Source organism: Tamandua tetradactyla, chromosome 19 (assembly GCF_023851605.1).
Source record: "Tamandua tetradactyla isolate mTamTet1 chromosome 19, mTamTet1.pri, whole genome shotgun sequence".
NCBI lineage: Eukaryota > Metazoa > Chordata > Mammalia > Pilosa > Myrmecophagidae > Tamandua > Tamandua tetradactyla.
The window spans coordinates 15,199,264-15,225,901 of record NC_135345.1 but is presented as its reverse complement, the minus strand read 5'-3'; the positions used below and the strand labels follow the sequence as shown (position 1 = coordinate 15,225,901).

The 26,638-nt window shown below is 41.9% G+C and overlaps 1 protein-coding gene across 1 annotated transcript in view; it reads right to left on the bottom strand.

The window, feature by feature from the left end:
* The window catches only part of CD38 (CD38 molecule), a 47,076-nt gene that overhangs the window by 13,376 nt on the left and 7,062 nt on the right, over positions 1-26,638 (bottom strand). Inside the window, exons 3-4 of the mRNA XM_077136458.1 lie at positions 2,630-2,759; positions 888-1,023 (exon numbers count right to left, since the gene is read on the bottom strand). Coding sequence (XP_076992573.1) covers positions 888-1,023; positions 2,630-2,759 — 266 coding nt within the window. The remainder of the gene's footprint in view (positions 1-887; positions 1,024-2,629; positions 2,760-26,638) is intronic.

Below are 26,638 nucleotides of genomic sequence, written 5' to 3'. Positions count from 1 at the left end.
ATATGGCTACATTTATTTATACCTACTGATAAGAAATGAATAAAGTAAGTTGCAGAACAGTATGCATATATTTTAAATGTATATGTATATATGGGAATAGGGAAAAATATGGAAGAGTATGTACCCAATTGCTGACAACAGTTACTTTTTGAGAAAGTGGCATGGTGATTGAGGGATGGGGAAAGAATGCAGGAACCTTCGATTTTTACCTTTATGCATATTTGTGATGTGCAAGTATTTTTTGAATAAGCATGCAGCATTTTTTGTCCTTGAAAATAATGAAAACTGGGAGAAGAAGCTGCAATGGTAAAAAGGCATGCACAGAATAAAATAACATAGACGATCCATAGTAAAACTAAAAAGACTGTGAAAACCAAGGATTTCTGAGTAGAAAACATCTTCCCAAAGTGAGGTATTCATTCTGGGTCTTTCTGGGCAAAATAGGTCTGAAAAGTGACGACAAAGTCATGCCCTGGCCTGAGGTGCCTGTCCCTGTGACAGTTCTGCAAAACAAGGTCTCATTCTATCTAGAAGTCTTTGGTCCTGAATGATGCCCTTCTAGAAAACAAAGAAGCAAGAATTCAGAAAGCAGGTCTCACATGCACACTCTGAAAGAAGGAGGGAATCGGGGCGCAAGGACAATTTCAAACTCTGCCCCTTAGGGCACAGAGCACAACTCCAAACTCACGAGTCAGTTTTTCAAGAAACCAGGGATGGGTCCAGCAAACACTCCTTTTGCACTGGCCTGAGCCATCAGCCGGGGCATAGAGGGATAGGGTGGGTGTCCGAGCTCCTTCCTCCACGTGGCTGTGCCCAGGCCCATGGCATGGCACAGGGTGCCTTTGCCCCCCACGGCCTGTGCAATCCCATGGGAGCCGGAGCCTCACCAGAAGTGCCCGGGTCCCCACACCACCGGAGGCGGTCAGCCATATAGCCCAGCAGCGTGTCCTCCAGAGTGAACATCTCCTGCTGCACCTTAGTGTATTTGTGTGCCAGATCATACATTCTGCTCCAAAAGATGCTCTGAGGAAAAAAGAAACACAACCTATTATTGAAATCAATTTAGTGGGTCAAAAAACCCCACATAGTGAAATGAAAGAAAACAGAGTAAATCACATACGGTGAGAGTAAGTATTGCGTCGTGCGTCACTGTTTTCTGTGTCTCTGCGAGAGAGGGAGAACGTGTATGTGCAGTGTGTTTGTGTGTGTACCCTTGTGTGTGTGTTCACTAGGCCACAAAGCAAAATGTATTTGCTATTCTTGGTTACAAATGAAAAAGTCTGAAAGCCACGGATCAAAACCTTATAATAAACATGGATTCAGACCATATTCAGAGGAGGCATTAGGAAATCTAAAATTCCTGAAATTATTCCTCACAACATTTTCTGGGAAAAGTGCTCTTTGATTCTTAAAGAGTTCCGTAAGCGCTTCCTTCCCTAAATCGTCCCCACCCCATCCCACCTCCCTACACACACACACACAGAGTAAGTATCATGTTTTGTGTATGTGTGTTTTCAGGGTCCCTCTTAAAGGTACAGAAAGCCAAATTTCAGAACCATATTCTGCTCCTTGAATTTATTCATTCTAAGTGGGAGGCAGTGGAGGATAGTGGTTTAAAGCTCTGCAGTGATACTGCCTTATTGAAGCTCAACACCGTCACTTATTAGCTATCTGAGCTGGGGCGACTACAATGTGGCCAAGCCTCACTTTCCTAATCTGTAAAATGCTGACAATAATAATTACAGCAAACTCACAGGATGCTAGGAAGATTAAATGTGAGAATGTAAATAAATTGCTTAGCACAATCATCCACTGCACAGTCATACATTCAACAAATGGAGTTTGGGTGTAGTGCATGGTGTTTGGTGCACCTAGGAGGAATTCCATTGTAATTCCAGTTCTCTAGCAGTGGAATCAGAGGCCTGTAATTTGTGGATGGATTTAGGGGCTTTTCGAAGGCGATTTTGAACACAATGAATTTTCACAAACATTGACTTTTGAAAAGCTGCATTCTGTCACATACCTGAAAACAGTACAGTTGGTGTATAAAAACCCAGGCCTCTCTGGCTCCAAATCCTGTACCATTTATACATTTTAATTGGTCATTCTCAAGTAGGTCAAACTTGGACAGTCACTGGTCACCTAAACTGACCAAGCTCAGTTTTCTCACTGGTGAAATGGGGATGCTGACACCTGCTTATTTCACCGGGTGGCTGTGACAATCTAGTAAGGTAATGTTAGGAGAGTCTTCTCTAAGCAGAAAAACACCCTGCAAATGCAAACTGGCATTGTTGCTATTGTATTAGTAGAAGTATCTGAGACTAGAAAAAAGTTTGGTAATTATACAAGGTCGGGGTGTTTGTGGTCTGGTGTTAGGGCTTTTTTTGGTTTGATTTCTGGACAATTCTACCTTCTTCTTTCCATGTCCCCATCTCTTTTGCCTCCATCTCCAGATGCCCTAAGCCCTGATGATACCCGGAACCCCCATGCACAGCATCCCTTTTCAACCACATCCACAATCCAATGTTTATGCTTCTCCTCTCTCCTCATCCTAATCAAAATCTGGCCCTGTGGCCTCTTCCCGCTGGCTTTTAGCCTCAGTTTTAAAATCAATAATTTGACCTGTTACCCTGTGGCAAGGTAGAGTCTGATTTGCCAGCTTCAGTAGTGGCTGATAGTCTTCTTCTGTTATGTTGCACTGGTTCTTAGAAACGAATGCACTTTTGAATGCGTTCCAGATCTTCTGGCAGTCCTTATCTCTGAGGGAAAAACAAAACATGGATAATTTGATTCTAAACACATTTTGAAGCACAATACCAAAAAATAAAAAACCAAAAAAAAAAAAAACCACCCAGCTCATTTAGGAGGTGTCCTCTGGGTTCTGGGTGGTTTACAGACACCATCTCATCTAATCTAACCTTTTTGTGCACTAGGCTTCACTGACAAAGAAACAGAAGCTCAGTGAGGTTGACAGGACCTGCCCTAGTTCACACAGTTGGCAAATGTATATGAACCATGCCCAGACAATGCCTGGGAAAAGGGGTCTAGGTATTAATGCTCAGTTATCTAAGAATTCCATAAAACTGAGAGGGACACTGCTGGGTGAATAGCATGTCCCCAAAATTCATATCCCCCAGGAACCTGTGAATGACACCTTATTTGGAAATAGGGTCTTTGCCGATATAAGTTCCGATGAGCTGGGTTAGATTGGCCCTAAATTCAATACAACTGTTGTCCTTAAAAGGAGAGGGAGATTTCAACACAGGGAGAATTCCATGTGATGGTGGACACCGAGACTGGAGGAATGAGACACTGAGGTTGGCCAGTGACCTCCAGAAGCTAAGAGAGGCTTCTCTTCCAGGGAGGATTCTCCCCCAGAACCTTCAGAGTCTCCTAGCACCTTGACTTCCATCCCCCAGAACCATGAGACAATAAATCCCCATTGTTTTAAGCCACTAGCTTGTGATTCTGTGCATTGCCAGAAACTAAGACCATACAAAAACAACTAGTTGTCTCTTTCTCACATTACATGCTGCACACAAACATTTAAGAATTTCTATTGCCTTCATTTAAAAAGTCCAAATTCCTCTCCCTGAATTTTCCCATCTCTTTGCCTACACCGTGCCCAGTGTCTGGGGCACCATGCCCCACAGACTTGCCTACTGAAACTCTACGCCCACATCCTGGCCACATGCTGGAGTGTGAAGGGGCTGGGACTCTGCTGTCCCCTCAGCAGACCTCCAGGCCATCTGCCTCTTGTGCTGTGAGTCTTGGTACTGAGGGATGTGTATGTGCATGTGAGGCTGTAGTTTATGGCTGGATCTCAGGGTTCTTAGATCACAACTCAAAGCCCAGCTTCCTCAGAAAACACTCTCCCTCCTCCAAGGAAGAGTAAATCTTCAATCCTACACTCTGCCTCCAACTCACCCTGCCTTGAAAGGGCAGGTGGGTCCAGTTGTTTCCCCAGAATCTGGGTGCCTTGAGGGGCAGACCCTGTCTGCAGTAGCAGATTCCCTACAACACTTACAGATTGAGTGATGTGGAGTCTGACTCATGACATTCAAAACATACATAAAAGCGAAGGGAGAAGATCTCACTTCCAGAATTGTGGAGTAAGGACTTCTAAACAATCTTTCCCTCTATAAAAGCAATGAAAATACTGGTAAAAAACTGTCAACACCAATTTTTCAGAACTCTACGTAAATTAACAAAAGGCTTGCAACCATCTAAGGAGTGTTTAATCAAGAAAAAGAGCTGAGTCTTGGTAACAACAGTGAGCTTCATGGCACTTTAACTTGCCCTAATTCCCTCTCCCTCATCCTGGCTCAATAGAAGCCTGAAAGGCCAACAGCCTCAAAACTATGAATGTTGTGAAAAGTCAACAGCCCAGCTGGCACTGGAGGGGACAGAAGGGATGTGGAGCTCCCCCAAAAGTCCCATTTCCAGAGAACTTCAACCATTTGACCTGTCTGGAAACTCGCTACAATGTTCAATTCTCAGGTTGGTCTCTATTGATCTGACTTGCTCTATGCAAACAACCCTATCCAGGGTATTTACTGAAAACAATGATAATCATTTAACATCACAGGGCCACAAGGCGGTCTTATCCATTGAGCAATGAGAGACTAGCACAGACACACACACACATAAATGAAAAAGCATTAGGAACATATTCCTGGGAAAGTCACACACACACACACACACATAGGGCCATGTCGGCAACCAGAGTTGGACCCATGCACAAGAAAGACCTGGGAAGACCCAACTGTGCCAGTTTGAATCTGTTGTATACCCCAGAAAAGCCAAGTTCTTTAATCTTCATTCAATATTGCTGGGTGGAATCTTTTTTATTGTTTCCATGGAGATGTGTCTCCATCCATTCAAGGTGGGGTTACTAACTGGAGCCCTTTAAGAGGGAACTATTTTGGAAAAAGCTGGAGAGCCAACAGAATCCACAGAGTCAGAGACAGTTGGAGAGGAAGAGAGAAAATGCCCTCAGGAAGCTTAGAGAGAAAGTTAGCAGATGTGGCCATGTACTTTTCCAGTGGAGAGAGTAACCCCCAACATTATTGGCCTTCTTGAATTAAGGTATTTTTCCTTGCCTTAGTGTGGGCATTTTTATGGCCTTAGTACCATAAACTTGCAACTGAAAAAATTCCCCTTTTTAAAAGCCATTCCGTTTTTGGTATATTGCATTCTGACAGCTTACAAACTAAAACACCAATGCTCTCATCTCTGGTTGAACTTCAGGCCCTGCCCAAGCAGAAAATGAAGGCTAAGGTAGAGCATTGAAATCCCCAGCACAAGCACAGGGCCCTTGAGCAAAGGCTGGAAACCATACTGATTTAAGACATTTAAGAAAGGTCTTGTCCAGTCATTAGCTGACCATAAACTAATCAAGTAGAGATTTCATCTACTCTCTGAACTGGATAAAGAATACGGACTTTACAGAATTAGTCCAGGGAAGTAACTAAACAAACAGCTGACAAAGCACACCTGTCAGTTTCTCGGGGCCCAGAAATGTGCTTCCTCCGGGAGACCTGATTTATCACGATCAGGGTAAACTCCAGCCTTTGGAGCTGGGAGCCTTGCAGAGTACCAGGCCAGGCCAGCTTGACCTCGGGAAGCAAAGACAAAATGCTTTCTGCTCCTTCCTGAGGCTGTTCTCCCCATGTGGGGCAGAGACAAAGCCATTCCAGAGAGCTTCCCACCCTCCCTGGCCCAGACGTGTTTCCACCTCTGGCTCTGAAGAATCACAAAACGTTGGCATAGTACCAGCCAGCTGACCCACCTGTTGTTTTTTTCAGAGGAAACAGGGAAGACCCTCCTTTCTCAGACCAGCAAAGGAAGCCCTCAAGTCAGGCTATCTATGGGATCCCTGGCAATGCCAGTCATCCTGTGTGTCCTTGAGAAAACTTTTCCAGCTTTCTCTGCCTCCGTCTCCTCATCGATAAAGTGGGGGATATAGTATCTAGCTAATACAGTGTTAGGTTGAATAAAGCACATGTTAACCCCTTTTAGAACAGCACGTGGCACAGAATAAAGGCTCAAACAATGTGCGCATGTGCCCACCCTTTCCTCTTGTGCTCCCTGCTCAGATCTTCATGGCAGGAGGTTGACATCCTCAACCAGCAGAGAGATGCAGGTGTAGCCCACACCGCACAGGCTAACCAAGGAACAGGGCCCTGGAGGACATGTTGAGCTGATGTGTCCCACACCTGGGGTAGGGAGAACACACACTCCTCGGGGTTAGATCTAGGCACAAAAACAGGCCAAGGGTAACTGCCAGACCTCTCCACAGGCAGTTATGTGTTTCTCTCTGGATGGGTGCCCACCTCAATGAAAGTCAGCCTAGAAAATACAACAGCTTTGAGGTGAGGCAGTCACAGGATAAAATTCCATACTAGCTATTCACTAGCTGGGTGGGCTGCGATGATAATAGTAGCAGGTAGCATTTATGAAGGGACTACTATATGTTTCATGTGCATATCTCATTTTACTTTATCACATTTCTACTAGGATTCAATTTGAGCTAATGTGCTACAAAAACTTAAATACAGAACTTTATTTCTCTCTCACATAGCAATTTGGAGGTAAGGAGTCTGGGACTAGTATGGCATTCCACATGTTAGAGGCATCTGCTCAGCCCAAGATGGCTGCTCCAGTGCCAACCATCATGACTATGTTCCAGCCAGGAGGAGGGATGAAGAGAAAAGAAAGAGGAAAAGGAAGAAAGAAGAGGAGGAAGCAGCAGCAGCAGCAAAGAGCATGTGCTGGCTCCTTTTTAAGGACAGCTGTTGGAAGATACTGTTCTAGTTTGCTACCTGCCAGAATGCAACACACCAGAGATGGATTGGCTTTTAATAAAAGGGGATTTATTTTGTTAAAAACGTGTAGTTCTTCAGAGGAAAGGCAGCTAACTTTCAACTGAGGTTCTTTCTTACGTGGGAAGGCACAGGGTGATGTCTGCTGGCCTTCTCTCCAGGCCTCTGGGTTCCAACAACCTTCCCTGGGGTGATTCCTTTCTGCATCTCCAAGGCCTGAGCTGAGCTGCGAGTGCTGAGATGAGGTATGCTGAGCTGCTTGGGCTGTGCTACGCTGACCTCTCTCATTTAAGCACCAGCCAATTAAACATCATTCACTGCACCAGGCACGCCTCCTAGCCGACTGCAGATGTAATCAGTAACAGATGAGCTTCACATGCCATTGGCTCATGTCCACAGCAACAGAACTAGGCACCTTCTCCTGGCCAAGTTGACACCTGAACCTAACCACCACAGACACCATATCATGCTGTTACTGCATTTCCTAAAACATGGCCACATGTAACTGCAGGGGAAGTTGAGAAATGCAGTCTTTTAATCATGACAGCTATGCACCCACAAAATATCTAGGTTTTAATTTTAGAGAAGTAGGGGCAACCTGCAGACGTTGTCACAGGTAGGTACTACCACCTATCCATTTGTTGAGGCCGTGAATTAAATAACTTGCCTGAGGTCACACGATTAGTAAATAATAAACCCAGGATTGGATCACAATCTGAGCCTGCAGATGAGCTTCTCACCACACTATTCCAGCATCACCTTACTGAGGCATGTTATCAAACTGCTCTGGCTTTGGTTTCTTCATCTGTAAAAGGGAGATGTTCCAGTTTGCTAGCTGCTGGAATGCAATATACCAGAAATGGAATGGTTTTTTTAAAAGGGGAATTTAATAAATTTCTAGTTTACAGTTCTACGGCTGTGGGAAAGTCCAAATTAAAGCAAGTTTATAAAAATGTACAAATTAAAGCACCAATAAGAGGTTACCATCACTCAAAAAAGGCCAATGAAGTTCATGGTTTCTCTCTCACCTGGAAAGGCACATGGCAAAAATGATGACATCTTCTAGCTCCCTCTCTAGGCCTCCTGCTTCATGAAGCTCCCCCAGGTACTTTCTCCTTCATCTCCAAAGGTCACATGGCTGGTGGACTCTGTAGTTCTTGTGTCTCTGCTGCTCTCGTCATTCTCAAGCTTTCTCAAAAATGCTTCCTCTTTTAAAGGATTCCAATAACACAATCAAGACCCACCTGGAATGGGTGGAGTCACATCTCCCATTATTCAAGAGTTAATACCTACTATTGGGTGAGTTGTATCTCCATAGAGATAAACTAATCAAGTTTCCAATCTACAGTATTGAAAAGGGATTATAAGAAACAGTTGTCCTCACAAGATTGCTTAGGATTAAAATGTGGCTTTTCTAGGTACATAAATCCTTTCAAACTGGTGCAGGAGATGATAACATTTCACTCATGGGAGGTCTGGAAAGACTAGAGGAGGTGACACATGACCCAGGTCTGGTCCATGGCAGGGCTCCCTTCATGGATGCCCACAGCATCCCCCTCTGCAGAACCACTTCAGCTCCATCGCTGTTTGCCTTCTAAAGCTATGCCAGGAAACCATTATCCACCTGGCTTTCTCCAAGGATTATTTACATAATGAAAAAAGTTGTTATGGTACATACTTAAATATCAGTCCAAATGTATGCGGCAACATTGTGTCAGTTTAGAGAAAAGGAGTTTGGCAGCTATTTCTTATTTAAGGGAGCATGTTTTAATTTCATTAGTTTAATGTAATGGTCTACTTAAGGACTTCCTGTTCCTGGTTTCGACTGCTTTGTAAAACTCTTCTACCTCTTTCCACAGCAGCTTCTGCCAGACCCGAGACAAAGGGTGGAGAGGGAAGTATAGCTCCCTGAGAAAATAAGAGAACTTTCCACCACAAAACATCTTTAAGGAAGAAGAAAGCAATGAGTACCTACCATGTACCAGATGTCTTCATGAGCATATTGCATTTTAATCATGAATAAGTCAACGGAGTCTCATAGCAAACTCACGAAACCTCCCAAATCATTTTTATATTCCTAAGAGGTAAGTTCCCAGTTCAAGATGCATGACATTGAGGGCTCAAGAAACCACAGGATAAAAATCTAACAGAGTTCCTGGTTCAGAAGAAGCAGTTACAGAACACAAGAGTTGAAACAGACCTTGGAAGAGTCTGTAACCCTTTGTGCGTCTTAGGGAGCAGGGCCTCCTGTGTGTCCCATAAACAAGAGAAAATGGGGGAGGCAATAACAAGTTTGGGGAAAGGATTTGTGAAGCTACTTTACCCTTTAAATTCAAAAGTAATCATTTCACTTTGAATGGGCAATTCAGCATTTTAATTGGCTTAAGTATTATGTTGAAATAGAAAAGGAATTAGGACTGCGGTTCACAGAGCTAGTTCTAGTACTGATTCATATGTCAGCTCACAAATGAGCTTCAAGTTCACAAAGTGACTCTACAAGTAAAGCCTTCATTTAGATATTTGCAAATGTCCACAATCTTCTTTTTTCGTTCCCTGGATAAAGCACACTTCCATTAAATCAAATGATGTCCTAGCCAGAACTGTTCTAAGTTGTTTGGTTGAAAGAAAATGGAAGGCCACGAGAATTCTTGTATCTGGCAGAGGTAGAAACTGAAGAAGCAAGTGGAAGGAAAAAGAGCCACTTCTGAAAGTTCACTAGATTTTTCTCTTCAAAGGTTGCTCCTTTCCATAACTGGAAGACTTTCCCATGGCTTTTCTAGGGGCCTGATGCTCAGAATCAGAGACTGTGGAGTGACCATTGTTAGCCCAGAGCTCAATTTGCGCCTGTAACAATTTTGTCACCCATCCAAGCTAGAGTGATTGGGGGCCTCCCTGTACAGTAGCTCTCAGCTCTGGCCACACTTGAGGACCACCTGGAGAGCTTTGAAAAACATCCAATACCTGCTTCCACACCAATCAAGTCAGAATAGGGGAAAGTAGTAAGAGGACAGAACGTGGAATTTTTTAAAAATTTTCCCAGATAAGTCTATCACCCAACCAGGGTTGAGGCCAAGTGATGTAATTAAACCCTCTTGTTTCACAAATAAGGAACAGGATTCAGAAGGGAAGGGTGCCTAGCCTAAGTTCATACAACTCTTATGTCAGGCATGTAGTCACTCAACAGATTTTTATTGAACACTTACTATGGCCGGGGAACTGGGTCAAAACTAGACCTTGCAAGTGGCCTGATTCTTACCACCTCTATTCTCTCCACTACTAGTTCCCTGACTTTACTTTCATTTGCTTATTGCTATTAGCCAGTAATCAACCATGACTAACCACTGCAATGTTTACATTAAGAAGGGCTTCTTGGCACCATGCTAAGTATTTTACAGGCATCTCATTAAATCCTCACTCACAAAAATATATTATTATCCTCAGCTTAAGGTGGCTTAGCCAGAATTCACACCTTGTATGGTCTGAGTCCAGAGCTCATTCTCTTAAGTACTTCTCAAGAGACCATCCCAACATTATGCCAAAACTAAATGTCAACAGGCCGGTGGATTGGGAAAGGGGTATGGATTCCTTGTGGAAGAAAAGGAAATGTCTTCAGATAGAGTATGGTGGTGAAGGCATGTCTATACATTTAGGTTGGATTGTATGGTGTGTGAATAAAACTATTTAAAAATGAACAGAGAGAAACAAGTGCTAGAGTAAATGCAGAGAACGAGATGTACCTATTCACCGTCGGTGGGGAAATGAGAGGTCCAGTCCCTTAGAAGGCAGTATGGTCATTCCACAAGAGGCTAGGGGTGGGGTTGCCATAGCATCCTGAAACCCTGTGACTCTAGTGATAAATCTGGAATAGTTGACTGTGGGGACACTAATGGACATTTTCACACTGGTGTTTCTGGTGGCAGTGTTCGTAATCCACAATGAATGGAGGTGACCTAAGGGTACAACAACTGAGGAATAGAAGGTAGAACTATGATGTATACAGACAACAGACTACTGAGCAGCTGCAAGAAAGAATGAAATTTTGGGGCCTGCAATTAGATAAATGAACCTTAAGAGCTGTATGTTGAATGAGATGTCAAGAACAAAAAGACAAATATTATCATGGCTCAATCATATGGACTAGCTATAATATAATAATTCGGTGAGCTAAAGTCGAGATCAGGTTGGGGCTTATTGTAAAGGGTCCTAAATTGAGCTCTTACAGCAGTCAGATACATTCAGGAGATATAACTGTGCAATTCTAAATTCTGAGATATTTAGCTGTCTGTATATAACGTGGTCTTTCCCAGAAACTTTGGTTATTTATGACATCTGAGACTCAGAGTTGGAGCTCTGAAGCTATGAAAGCCAGCAGAACCCCATATAGGAGCTGTTTAAACAGCTGAAAAAGTAATCAGACATTCAGTAGAGATATGAATGAAGCTCATCTGGATAGGACTAAGGTATATCAGAATAAAGGCTAAAGGATGATATCATCCATATATTAAAACTTCAACTTCTGTGTGAGACTAAAGGGAGAGATGTTTATTTGGTGCAAAATTTTTATTTTGGGTAGTGCATTTCCTAATTTTTATTTTGGGTAGTGCAAGTCAGTGAACTCAGACACCATGATGGAACTAAATGGCCACCTGGTCTGGTGCAATCAGCAAATGAATCTAAAGGTAATTAATTGTATTGTTTTGAATTGTACAAGTATAATTCCACCACGATAAGACCTTAAAATCTAGGCATTCTCAAGGATTTTTGGTAAAAAAAAAAAATTGCCACAAAAGCCACCACAGTTATTTTCTGCTTGCTCTTGTTACTAATAAAAGTGTGCCCAGCCTGCCCACGTGTGGATTTCCTACCATGTAACACCTTTAAGAAAATTCCAGCTTTCTTAATAGCCATCCAGTTTTCAATGTGCTGTTGCAGTGAAGGAGGAAGGACATGGTGCCTAGTCTCTCTATTTTCCAGGACTGATAAGCTGATGGGAAAGAATGAAAGTGGCACCAGCCTGAGTACAACAGAAACGTTGGCCTGTTTTCCATTTCTCCACTCACTCTTTCATTCCACAAATACACGCTTAGGACTGACCGTGTACCTCACAAGAGTCACTGGGCTGTACAGACAGATATGAAACTGTTTTTCCCATCAAGGTACTCTAACTCTGGTACAGAAAAAAAGGACAGCACTAATTATATTACAGCATTGGTGACTTGCCCAAGGCACTGAAAATTGAGAACACAACAAAAAGTAGTAGAACATTTTCTACTGCTGAAGATAGAAAGCCAGTAGATTTTTTTTAAAGAAACTTTATTAAATGTTGATCAGTGTTTTGGTTTCCTTGGCTGCTCAAACAAATACCATGCAATGGGTTAGCTTACACAATGGGAATGTATTAGCTCACGGTTTTGAGTCTGGGAAAAAAATCAAAATCAAGGCACCATTAAGGCGATGCTTTCTTCCTGCAGACTGACATTCTGTGGCTGGCTGCTGGCAATCCTTTGTCCCTGGCTCCTCTGACACATGCCAATGCACAGGTGGCCTCTCCTGGCCTCTCCATTCTCTTCTGGGTCCCGCTGCATTTCAACTTCATGGTTCCTGTGGCTTTCTCTTGCATGAATTTCATTCCACTTATAAAGGATTCCATTAATAGAACTAAGACCCCTACTGATTGAGGTGGGCCACACCTCTACTGAAGGAACCTCACCCAAAGGCCCTCCTTACCATGGGGTCACACCCACAGGAGTGGGCTAAGTTTAAGAACATGTTTTCTGGGGTACACACAGCTCTGAACCACCACAATCAGTGTCCTTATTTTGAGAAAGATTTGTCTTTGACTGCTCCCCCAGTGTATTCTAGTAAGTTTATGTGACATGCATGATGTGTCCTTCTACATCTGTAACCACTGCAGATTTTTATTTGACCACTTTCTGGCTTTGACTTTTTGGTGGATTCCAGAGTGATTACAGGCATGTAGTCCACAAAAAGGGGATGGTTATGTAGAGTGCCTCCATTCGGTGGAATTTAAAGCAGACTTTGATCAATTCATTGATACAGGGCTGGGAGTAGCTTGGGAAATATTCATTTTATAACATTATGTGAAAAGGTAGACCTAATCCTGTAGAAAATAGGAAAAGAACACACTCCTGGAAGAGGAGTGAAAGTGTTATTACACTGTTAAATTATATTTTTCTATATCATTTGTTTACAGTGAAAATGCATCTATACATTATCTCAATAATATAAAAAGGATGGATGGTTTAAACAAAAAATTGGAGACATAGTATGATCAGAGCTAATTTTCATACTTTTTTTTAAAATTGAGAAAAAAACCCAGATTTATCAAACCATGTTTTAAGAACAGTATACTAGGTACCAAGGGTGTAAGGATTGCTTTGTAGCCTTTTCTTCTCTTCCTTATATTTTGAATTTTTCTATAATAAGCATATACTACAATTACAGTGGGGGTATGGGGTCAAAACAAATTTTTTTAACGTTTCTTGAGCAATTAGATCAAATGTCTGAGAATCTGGTACTGGAAAATGGGAATACCTCACATCCAACCCCCCTTGTTCCTAGTATTCTTATATCCTTTTTCTATGGCTCTTAGTATAATGTGTCTTTTCTCACTTCTCATTCAGTTAAGGCAGCACCATGTAAACAGGTGAGACTTAGTGTTGACACCTTATACCCCCTTCCCAAGACCTTAATACTATGACAGATTGGGTGGGAGTGGGGAAAAGGGCTGCCCATCTCTTCCAAGGGAGCACTCTCACCACTTTCAAGACTTCCTTGCTTCCTTAAGTAAAATTGGATTGTCAAAATAAACTCACAGGAGAAGCAAGAAGCCAGAAGTCAGTGGACCCAGAAGAGAAAGGAGAGGATGGAAAAGCCAAGGAGCCCAAAGGATCACCCGCACCCAGCTCCAGAAAGCCACAGTCTTCCAAGACAAAGCATCACCTTGCCGATGCCTCCATTTTGAACTTCTAGCCTCATACCATGAACCGATAAATTCCCATGGTTTAAACCAAAAAAAGAGAATGGATTGCCAAATGCACTCATACTTACCACAAATCTTACCCAGAATAAAACTTTACTAATAAGGTCACGGCAACAAGCAATCTAGAAGAGCAAGGAGATGGTCCATCCTGCATGCTTTCCAAGGCTCTGCCTTCCTTCCTGCACGGGAAACTTGCTTTCTGGCTCAGAATAATAGATAAGGTCTCCGTGTGAGGTTTTACAGGGCTTTTCACACAGCCAAGAGGACTTCAGTGATGAAACAACACCATATTATTCCCCAGAGAGCTCCATACCTTACATATTTTCTAGGCAGTCGCTCTTCATGGATTCTGAGTGTATTTTCTACAACTAATCCTGTACCCAAGGATATCCTGCTAAAAGCATTCAAGAGATTGGTCTCTTCATTCTAACAATTACTGTTAGTCTTAATAATTGCAGTCTGGAGGGCCAGTTGACCAGGAAATCAGGGCTAAGCTTCCCACCTTCTTTTCTCCCCCACCCCGCCTTTTAGTCTTCAAAGTGTTCACAAGCCAATGGCTAAGACCTTCCTCTCAGGGACCCAAAGCACACAAGCTTCTAAGTGGAGATGGCAGTCACGAGAAGGAGAAAAGCAGCCCCCAATACTGGGGAGCTGGCTTGACACACCCTTGTTGTCATTCAGTTGAGCATAAACAATTTCACAGAAAACCAACGTCAGACAAAGCCACTTTGTGGCTGAGATAGTCTGTGATGTGACCAGACAAAAACATAAATATTGTCTAAATCACAAAAAAGGTCAATAACCAACCTGCTTCTTTGCCAATGACAGTCAGACTCACTTCATTCTTCCAGCCTAGGATTTCTTAAGATACTCTATCAGAGCATTTCCTGCAACCCTACCACTTCCTGACACCATCTAATCCAGGACAAGGCTAGCCTCCTTGAACGTTTCCCCCAAATCCCTAACTCGAACCCAAATCCCTTTGGTCGTCTGTTATTCTCACACTGAATCCCCGCCCACCACGGTACCCACCTCTGTGAGTGCTCTCCCTTCATGCAAGAAGCAAGAAACCCACCTTGTCCAATGATAGTGCATTCCTGGTGGCCTTGGGTGGGGGGCACTGATAGTAACAAGCCAGCTTGAATGGGATATTAAAGGATCAACAGACTATGAAAAACAGGACACCCTTGTCAATGTTTATGACTGGTGGAAGCTCTGGGTGCAGCTTCGGATAGACTTTGATCTGTTAGGAAGAAAATCTTCCTGGAGACTGGGAGTCTGGGTCTGATGGAAGTCTTCTGCTCGCCTCCCCAAATGGGGACCTGGAGGCTGGACACAACTTAGGCTGGGCACGAAGGTCAGGAATCCCAGTGACAACACTCCTTCCCCCTTCCACTTTGCTCCTTCCTATGGACCCCAGGCAGCTCCTCACTCACTGCCCTTTGAGTCTTCCCCTTCTCCTGCTCGTATTTTACCGCTTCGCACTGGCTTTGACTGTCCAAGGTGGTTTTCTTCAGGAGCCCAGAGGCAGGAGGGAACACAAGCAGGGGGCAGGGAAAGGGTATAAAGCTGTGCCAAGCACAGCTCTGAGTGCTAAACCTACCCTTAGATCATGACTTCCATCTCAAGTTGGCCCCATGGGCAGGCTATTATCATCATCGCTGTCCAAAGGTAAAGGAACCGAAGCTCAGGGAAGTTAGGCAACTTACTCGAGCGAGTGGCAGAGCTGCCCACCTGTTCCACACATCGTGTTTTTTTCTGGTTTGTTTGTTTTTTTCTACCAAACAGTGCTGCCTCCCACAGGAGATTTAAAAGCCTGGGCCTATCCCCAGAGCAGCGTAGCCTCTACCCATATGAGGAGGGATTGTCCCTTCCATAGGTCACATGAGTGGTTGAAAGCTAGAACAAGGAATAGTGAATGCCAGATGCTGGGGTGAATTGGGTGGGGCAGGAGGGAAAGGGCAGAAGGGGTTAAAGTCTTCTGCTAAGTGAAAAAACAGATGCATTTGGTGCATGTCATCAGGCTATTTTAGGCTTCTTCACTCTGTACTAACACGCTCCCCAAACCCATGCCCTACTCACAAGTAACAAGGATACTGTGAGGTCCCTGTAAAGAAAGCGACATCACCTTCATTTGGTGCCACTCCCAGGAAAGCATTCGTACCTGAATGCTCTTCCCTAAAAGCGCTTAGGTCTCTAATGGTAATTATGAACATTCTATGAATTTCCTGCTGTCAAATCTTGCAGGACAGGTGGTCTTGACTGAAAGAAAAAAAGCAGATTAATGCAGCTATTAATTGTCAAATTTGTCCACTAGAGCCTGTATTCAAGGTGAAGACTGCCACCGTGTGGGAGAAGTGATTCATGACAGCCCCTGAAGCAATTAGGATTTTCTAAATATTAGTCTTAGCATCAGAGACTCTCTGAGGCCAAAGAAAGCTTAGAGGTCATTCATTCATTTATCCAACAAATAGTTACTGAGCACTTTCTATGTTCTGGACACATTTATGTACACTTATGAAATACCAGGGAACAAAATACACTAAGATTCGTGCCCTTGTGTGTATTTCCATTATACCAGAGCAAGACCAAGAGTTAGCAACAATGAATGAGTAAATTGTAGAGCATGTTATAAAGTTAAAAGTACAATGGAAAGGAAGGAAAAAAAGAGTAAGATCAAAGGCTCAGGAGTGCTTGCTCAGGAGTTCAGCATTAACCAGGGTGCATAGCAGGTGACATTTGTGCAAAGAATTGAAGGAAGTGAGGGACTTAGCCATTTGGACATCTAGGGGGACTGCATTCTGAGAAGTGAGAACAACTTTGCAAGGGCCCTGAATTTTTACATTCTCAAGAAAAAACAAAGACACCAGCACAGCTGGAACAGGAAGAATGAGGAGAGAAGCCTGTGGTGAGGTCACAGAGATATCAGATGGAGCAGGGCTTCATCAGTTCTTGTAAGAATTTTGGCTTCTACTGAGGGTGAAGTGAGATGCCATATATGATTTTTATTACAAGTGGGGACGTGATGTATATAGGCTGTACATTGTCCCAAGAAGAGATTTTTGGCAATATTTTTAAAAATGAAAAATGGCATATGCTTTTATTAGCAATTCCACGTGTAGGACTCTATCCTACACACACACACACACATACACACTCACATACACACACAAGGATTACATTACAGCATTGCTTATAATATATTGCATGAGGTTTAAAACACATCTAGCATAGGATATATCCATAAAAATGGAATACTATGTAACTTAGAATGAGATAGAGCCACACTGATAATCAAGTTACGTTGTTAAGGGGGGGGGGAAGCAAGACACAGGAAAGAGAATATATGGGTGGGGGCGGGGAAGAGTATATGCATATCTGATTGTATATGCAGAGAGTGTAGAAGGACACAGGAAAAACAAGTAGCAGTAGTTGCCTCTGAGAAAGAAGAAAAGGAAATCGGGGGCAGGGGTGTTTTGATTGTTATCTATAACATGTTGTTTCTTTAAAAACTAGAGAAAAGATCTGAGGTAAATATGACAAAATTTTTATTGTCAACTCTGCATGGTAAATAAATGGGGATTTTTAATATTACTCTGGGGACATTTCAGTATGTTCAAAATTTTAGAGGAGCTATGAACTGAGGAATGAAGAATATTGAAGGAGGAAAAAGAGGTCCCAGGAATGAAAAACTGAAGAAAAGTAGACCTGGGGAATTTTATTGACAGGTTCTTACCCTGGAGTTCAGAAATATCTTTTAAAAAATTTCTCTCAGAAGTTTTAGAACATGTAAGCACGTCCCCAGTGTGATCAATTGTCTTCGCTCTACGTCTGAAACATTACTTTGTAGTTTAAAATATATCCCAATTTCAACTATATGTTTTCATTTGTCTTTCTTTGTCCTTGAAGAACTCCATGGAGCTTTAATTAGTGCCAACTTAGACACTGCTCTTGATAATTTAACTCACAAATGAACGCCTACGCTTAGGAAACAAGGTAATCAGTGAGGCAATTTGATTATGAGTTTCACAATATTTAACCTATGTATGGCATGCCAAAGATAGAAATGATCTTACAATATTTACTTGATAGCCATAATAAAAGAAAAGAAACATTTGGACAATACGAAAGCAAATATGGATTTTGGCCAAGTTAAATTATACCTTGGGTAAATTTCTAGCATCCCTTCAAATCAAACTTTACTAATATCCAAAGATCAAAAATGGATAATAATGTTCTATAACAAATGTACCATGTTTAGAACATTCCAGTAGGAAGTGGAAAACTCAGTTTAACAATATTTGAAAATAGTATACTGTAACCGAAAAGTTAGGCTTTAGCAAATGATTATTGAATCATTATATAGATATTTCTTTTTACTTTTTAGTGTATTAGAATAGCCAGAGGGAAATGCCCGGAACTGCTGAACTGTAATCTATTTGCCTTGATCTTTGATAATGACTGTATAACTATATAACTTTTATCTTGTGATTATAAAAACCTAGTCACTGACTCTCCCTTGTACCCCCTTATCTTGTTTTTCAACTTTATAGAGTCTTACGATTACTAAAGTAAGCTTCTAATGTTTATTCATGAAAGGTCTTGGACTCAGCCCAGAACTAACCATCCCCGATTCCAAAACTATCTTGCTAGATGGAACTGGATCTAACCAAAAATGACCCCCCCCCCCACATGCACAGTAGCTTAAACTTTAACCTATAAGTGATCCATATCTCATTAGAATTCTAAAAATCATACCTACCATCATACTAAGGCTGCCATTTTCTTATATATGTTCTGTGACTATGGAATCAATCTGCACAGGCTCATGGATCATCTCTAAACTCAGCATCTCAAGCCACTGTGCTCATTGTCCTAAAATCTGTCCATCTTTTGATACTAATAAACTACCAGAAGGGCGGTACAATGGTGGCTCAGAGGCAGAATTCTCACTTACCGTGCGGTAGACCGGGGTTGGATTTCCCGAGCCTGCGCATGCGAAAAAATTTTTAAAAAAACCACACACACTATCAGAGTTACTGAAGTTTGGGGAGACAGATTTTTAGGCCACCTGATCTCCTGCTTCTCGCTTAGCAATAAACTATTTTTCTCTTTGAAACCCCAGTGTCTCAGGAATTGGTCATTTGAGTGCATCTGGCAGAGAGCCCACTACTTTTGATTAGTATCAGTATTCCAGCAGAACCTTCAATTGTTTCTACAAAACTATGCTAACAGCCATCCACTTAAACTGGCATGCGTCTTCGTTTTGTGACTCTCTTTCCCTTTTGTTTTTTTTATTTTTTGCATAGGCAGGCACCGGGAATCGAACCTGGGTCTTGGCATAGCGGGCGAGAATTCTACCACTGAGCCACGGTCACACTGCCTCCCTTTTGTTTTCCAATTGTGGTGTTCCCCATTACTTAAAATTCCACTTTGTTGGTTGAGGTTTAAATTCTTCTCTACATATTTATGGGTTTTTTTTTTAAAATTTTATGCAATGGGAGTGTTTCACCTTTATAATTAGAAAAAAGTAAGAGTCATTGGAAGAATGCTAGTCTCTCACTGCATTTATTCCTCAAATTTCACTTCTTTGTTTAAGAAAACAAGATCTTCATCATTCCCCATTCCAGAGTGGACATTTACTGGTGTTATTTGTTGAAAAATGAGCTCTTATTCCCACCCCACCCACAAATATCAATGAATCTAATCCCTTCCACCTCCTTAGTCTTTTTCTTTCTTTCTTTCTTTTTTTTTTTTTTTTTTTTTGCATGGGTAGGCTCGGGGAATAGAACCCGGGTCTCCAACTCCGCAGGGGAGAACTCTTGCCACTGAACCACTGTGGCACTGCCATCTTTAGTCTTTGAAACATACACACATCCTGTCATTCAGTTTCCTGGTTTTCTTCTTTCCTCCAGCCTCATTTAAAAAGACTTTGACTTTGCAGTTTTCTGACCTGCTTTATTTCTAAAGAGAGTTCCCTCTAAAAGCAAGAAAAATACCTGAACATCTCTAAATTCATTTATATCAGAAAATCTCTTAGCTGACCCTGATTTAACGGACTCACTGGATTAACACTATCCATCCTGTCTTCCAAATGGTTAGTCTCTAGTAAACCTAATGAATTTTGGTTCTACCCACAGGTAGATTTATTTGTTTATTCATAAATCTATTTGAGCTTGTTGGTTTTGTTTTAATTACACAGTTTAAATTATGCACAAATCAATTGGATAAGTGGGAAAAGAAAACCCTTTTTTTTCCCATGAAAACTAAGTCAAATATTTTTGTAAGAATGATCATAGGTGAGTCACTTTAAAAATATTATTCCCCAACTGGGGAATTCCTGATACTCTTGCAAGCAGTGGGGACAACCAATTCAATAGACTGAGCCCTCAATCTTGGCGTTTGACCCTATGAAACTTATACCTGCAAAGGAGAAGTTATGCCTATTTATAATTATGCCCAAGAGTCACCACCCAGAGAACCTCTTTTCTAGCTCAGTTATGGCCTCTTTCTAAGCAAACTCAGCAGGTGAACTCACTGCCTCCTCCCTAATGGGACATGGCTCCCAGGGGTGTAAACCTCCCTGGCAATATGGGACATTACTCTCAAGGATGAGCCGGGACCCAGCATCACGGGATTGAGAAAGCTTTCTTGACTGAAAGGGGGAAGAGAGAAATGAGACAAAATAAAGTTTTAGTGGCTGAGAGATTTCAAACAGAGTCAAAAAGTTATCCTGAAGTTTATTCTTATGCATTACACAGATTTCCCTTTTTAGTTTATGGTGTATTGGAGTAGCTGAAGGGAAGCACCTGAAATTGTTGAGCTGGGTTCCAGTAGCCTTGATTCTTGAAGATGATTGTATAACTATATAGCATTTAAAATGTGACTGTGTGATAGTGAAAACCTTGATTTGAATCTCCCTTTATTCAATGACAAAGGACAAGAACAAAAAATAAATAATAATAGGGGGCATAATGGGAAAAAAAAATTGTGTAGATTGCAATAGTAGTAGTAAACGAGAGGGACAGGTAAGAGGTATGGGATATATGTTTTTTTTCTTTTTATTTCTTTTGCCAGAATGATGCAAATGTTCTAAAAATGATCGTGCTGATGAATACACAATTATGTGATTATATTGTGAGCCATTGATTGTATACTTTGGATGGAATGTATGGTACATGAAGATATCTCAATAAAAATATGTTTAAAAATATTCTTGACTTTGATATTGGTACGCCAATTACAAAAGATCACAGGAAACTAGACATCCAGAAGCCTTCATCTCTTCAATGTGTAAGAGATGAAGAGATGTTTATTTGCACGTTGTTTTTGTTTCCTGGCTACTAAATTAAATACCATGTAATGGGTTGACTTAAACATCAGAATTTTATTGGCTCACAATTTTGAGGCTAAGAGACCAAAATCAAGGTGTTGTCAAGAACAAGATGAAGGTCAAGAAATTAGTCTGTTCTGATCACTAGTGTATCTTCAGAATCTAGAAAAGTTTGTGGAACATAAAAGTAGCTCAATAAATGTTTATTGAATATATGTGTGCGGTGGCTTGGAGCTATGTACTCCAGAAGAACATGTTCTTAGTCCTAATTCATTCCTGTACCCACAGGAATGAACCTTTATAAATTGGACCTTTTTTATTCAGCTATTTCAGTTAAAGTATGGTCCCATTGAATCACGATAGCCTTAAAGCGTTTACTAAAGCCCTGAGAGAGAAACCTGAGGGAACAGCCAGCAACTGTCAGCCAGTGGAACCAAGAACCAGGAGAGGCCGCCATGCACACTGCCATCTGACAGGAAAGTCCAGACCAGGGGTCACCTGCAGACAGCCCTGGAACGCCAAAGTTCTCTGGGAGAAACCATTGCCTTGACAACACCTTGATTTTGGTCTCTTAGCCTCAAAATTGTAAGCCAAAAATTCTGATGTTTAAGTCAACCCATTACACGGTATTTAATTTAGTAGCCAGGAAACAAAAACAACGTGCAAATAAACAGGTAAAACTTAGCACACCAATTTCTGTAGCAGCATTATTTGCAATAGTCAAAAAATGGAAACAACCCAAGTGTCCATAACACATAAATGGATAAACAAACTGTGGTGTAAACACCCAACGGAACAGTATTCAGCCATGAAAAGTTCTGATGCACACTGCAACATGGATGAAACTTGAAAGCATTACATTGAGTGAAATAAGACAGCACAAAGGGACACTTGATTTCTCTTATACAAAATACTGAGAATAAGCAAATACATAGAGACAGAGTGCATTACAGGAGGCAGGGAATGGGTGAAAATGATGAGTTATTGCTTGAAAGGAAGAGTTTCTGTCTGGAGTGATGAAGAGTTTTGTAATGGATGGTGGTGTTGGTAGCCCAATATTATGAATGTAATTAATATCACTGAATTGTATGCATGATAGTGGTAAATATGGGACTTTTTTTGTTGCTTATATACTATCACAATGACTTTTTAAAATTATTTAATACTTAAAAATAAGCCAAATATGTAGGCAGCTTGTCCTTTCAATGTCCTGATGGAGCACTGATTGATTTATTCAAGAATTATTTAATTATCTAGCAGAATGAATCTTTACTTTATTGCAATTACTAATCATTAATAGCTCAAAACTCATTAAGTTACATGTTTTCAAGTTGCAGATCTTATCTGTTAGAGATGCAAATAATTTCTGTCTTATAGAAAAGATATCCCAATAATTATGGCTTTGCATTGTCCTGTAGAACATCAACCAGTTTTAGTTCTAGCCTATGGACCTTATTTTAATATTCCTTATTAATACTTATAAATACCCAGTGCCTCAAGATGTTCTTTGTGGTGGTTTATCATTTTACTGACTCTTTCATAAATGAATAAATAAACCTCTGACATGTGCTTACCTATGTAGTTTTTGGAAGCTGTGTTCTTAATTCTTTGAAAATTATACTCTGACAAATGAACGAAAATTGTGATGAGTTAGGAAAATGTTTGCTGTGATTCTTGATGTTTTTGTATAGTAAGCTCTGATTCTACCTTGTAGAGTTACACCACACTTAATGCTCTGGCAAGGAGACTGCTCCTCAATCGGTGGAGGACGTCTATAATATCTCCATCAGATTTTGCCAAGCCAAGCAACCCCAAGCCTTGAACTCTCTTCATCTTATTTCTCATTTTGTACATGCTCCCCTCCAACTTCAGGACGCATTCTTATTTGTTAGTGGCTCTTTTTTCACATTTAAACTTCAGCACCTGGAACTAACACTCCATGATGACGGAATTTCCCTGGGTGAGATCAATAATATTTTATATCTGCTAACCTGATAAGCAACATGATTTCGACCACTGAATCTCAAATAGATGTCATCTCTCTGAACAACTCCAATGAATAGGCAGCATCTTCATGGAATGTCATACTGAACCCAGACTTGCCCAAAACGCTGTGACCCACCAACCGTGCCTTCCATGGGTGCAGAATGAGGCATGCAGGGTGTGGGCTGCATATTTCCTGGCCCTGCTCTAAGAGATGTCTCTTAAAGAGATGAATAAACCAAAGAGGACATGTATTGGCAGCCAGGAAAGGACACCATCCTGCCACTTTATCAGGGTAAATGCCTAATATTTCCCCAATCATAAAGACAAAAAGGCCAAGCTCCATGATCATGCCTCCCTAACAGGAAACCAAGGACCTCACATTGCACCCTCATGACTTACTTTTGAGGTAGACAGAAGAAGCATGAGGTGCCCCTATCTGGAGACTACAGAAACACAATTGGAATCTGGTGTCCTGGGCTCTGAGAAAACACTTGTTTGAGTCCATATGATGAGGTGGCTCCAGACTGTGTAGTCAAACTGCCTGGGTTCACAACGTGGCTGCATCTCCATTGGGGATTGAGTCACATACCCCAAAAAGAATGGGCTAGTCTTAATCTATGTTCCTGTGGGTGTGAACCCATTTGTAAGTAGGAACTTCAAGATGTTATTATTAGCTAAGGCGTGGCCAAACAGAATCAGAGTAGGTCTTAAACCATATGGCTGGATGCCTTATAAAGAGAGGATATGTGTGTGTTGTCAGTCAGCAGAATCCAGAAGTCAGAAGAAGCCAATGAGGAGAGAGAAATTGCCATGTGATGGAGGACTGCCATCGCCAGAATGCTACATGCCCTGGGAGAAAGCATGGTCTTGCTGGCATCTTGTGTTTGGACTTCACAACTGTGAGACAATAAATGCTTGTTGTTTGAGCCACCCCATTATGTGGAAGTTTTACAGGAGCTCTGGCAAACTAAGACAACCACTTACTAGCTCTGGACCTTGGAAAAATCTCTCTTTGCCATCCCTTGGTCCCCTCAGGAGACTGGACGCAGGGAAAGCTGGGGTCAGGTGCACCTTCCACGTGCACCAAGGTGTCAAGTGGAGTCCCAGCACCTGGGAGGGTCTACTCCCTCCTTGCACATATGGCCCTGCCCAAGGGAGTTCAACATTAAATAGCAAATAAAAGCATGCCACCAGGTCAAAAGAGAGGGAGAACGCGGAAGAAAGGAAAAGCTTTTACCCTGATTTTTGAATAATGAGCCTCACATTTACATTTTGCACTGAGTCCCTCAAATGACATAGCTAACCCTGACTTACTGTATGATACCAACAAATTAGGTAACTTCTATCAGGCTCCATTTCCCTACCTATAAGATGTGAATCCTTGGACTTTTCTGATGTAAGTTCAAAATGAATAAAATATATAAAGTTCCTAGCACATTGTGGGCAGCCAATAAACATTGATTTCCATCATTTCTTCCTTCAAAATAGCTGAAATGACCTCCGGTAGCTGTTTTCCAAGACAAAGGGGAAAGGAAGAATCTGAGAAGTCATGAGTATTTATCGTGATGAAGTAACAAAATTTTTTCTCCAGGCTTCCTTCAAGGCGCATGAGCAAGGCTTCAACACTGGACACCACTGACCTTTCTGGGAATAGCACCTGAAGCAAAGCATTTGGTCAAAAAGCACAAAAGTAGCATCTGTCCTTCTCTCTCCTCCTAGCTCTGCCCTCTCTGGCTCAGCAACCTCAGTTACCCCATGGGCTTCCAATGAGCTCTTCCTCATTCTATCCAGAGCTACGTTCCCCACCCCAAGATGTCCTTGTGGCACCTCAAGCCTCCCAAACCCCCCACTTCAGCTCATTTGCTTGCGGAGTCCACCCCACCTTTTCTTCCTGTCAACCCAGTTTTGTGATCTGACTTTCCCATTACTAGGCACAGCAGCAGCCAGACCCCAGGCCTTGGAGCCTTGTTTCACTTCACCTGTTCATCTTCCACATTTGATCAGGTACATTTAAAATTTTCTGGTCACTTGTTTTAGAACCCCAGAATGAAACATGGGATTGAAGGAAGCCCAAATCATACTGCTAAACATTGGGGATACACGAGTGAACATGATGCCATCTGAATTGTGTCCTAACCTCCAGTCCCGTGAATGTGAGCCTATCTGGAAAGAAGATCTTTGAAGAGATGATTAGTTACGATAAGGACAAACTGAGTGAGTGTGGAACTTAATTCAGTATGACTGGTGTTCTCATAGGGAGAGAAAATTTGGACACAGAAAGACAACAGCCATGTGACAGAGGCAGAGATTGTCACGGTGTAAGCCAAAGTATGCCACGGACGGCCAGCAAGTCACCACCAGAACATCACAGACTTCAGAGGAAGCACAGGGCCCTGCCAACACCTTGATTCTGGACTTCTAGCCTGCAGCACTGGAGACAGTAAATTTCTTTTATACTAGGCCATCCAGTTTGCAGTATTTTCTTATAACAGCCCCAGAACACTGAGCCACTATCCAGTGCTATCCTGGAGCTTACAATCTAGCTGTGAATTCAGACCTTGAGCAGATGGTCATTCCATCACTCCAAAGGAAAACTATGCTGGACTTCTATCCTTTGTGAATCTGGTTGCCCTGACCCTCTCTGTATGCTGGGAAAATTCAGGTTGTAGACAAGCCAAGAAAACGTCCAAACTTTCTCCCAAGCAGTAGCATCCTATTTGCTTTCAGAGTTTCTTTCAACAGTGCAACAGTTGGAGAGTGAAACAGTTAAAAAAAAGTTCTTTCAGTACTCGTTAGAGTACCCCCTTGTTGCAATGTGATCTTTAAAATGAAGACCTCAAATGCTATGGCCTTCATGAGGTCCTTCCTGACTCTGTCCCACCAGGTGGGGTGGGTCATGCCCACTTCTGAATCTTTGTGGCATCATGCCTGTACTCAGCTCATGGCAATTAGCATATTCTTTCTTGTTTGACAAATACCTGAGTACATCTTACACACATCTGCAGAACCCAGCACAATGCTGATAGTGCAGAAGCAATCATTCATTCAGTGGTACCCCTCACGTCCTTGCACAACCTCTTTGTTGTCATAGATCAGCGCCCTACATGGCTCAGTTTCTATTTCAGTCCTTTATCCACTTCCCTTGCTGGCCTGGAGAGCAGAGTCTGTGTTTTCATCCTCTCCGAATCCTCCATGCCAGTCTAGCACCAAACACACAATACGTCCCTACTGAGAGTTTATTGTATGAATTCACTAGTTTGTGCATTTATACCAACGGATTTTACTGAGTAGAAGTTTATTAATTGCTAAAGTCATGAAAAGGGGAGATATGAGGAAGTAAGAATAGAGAATTGGTCCCAAAGAAATATTACAGAAATTTTGAAGAGGAAAGAGAAGCAAAAAGAAATTGTGAAATGAAAATAAAGGAAACAGAAATATAGTGAACATGGATACTGGAGTGCTTATGAGAAGACAGAGTCTTCTAATGAAGAT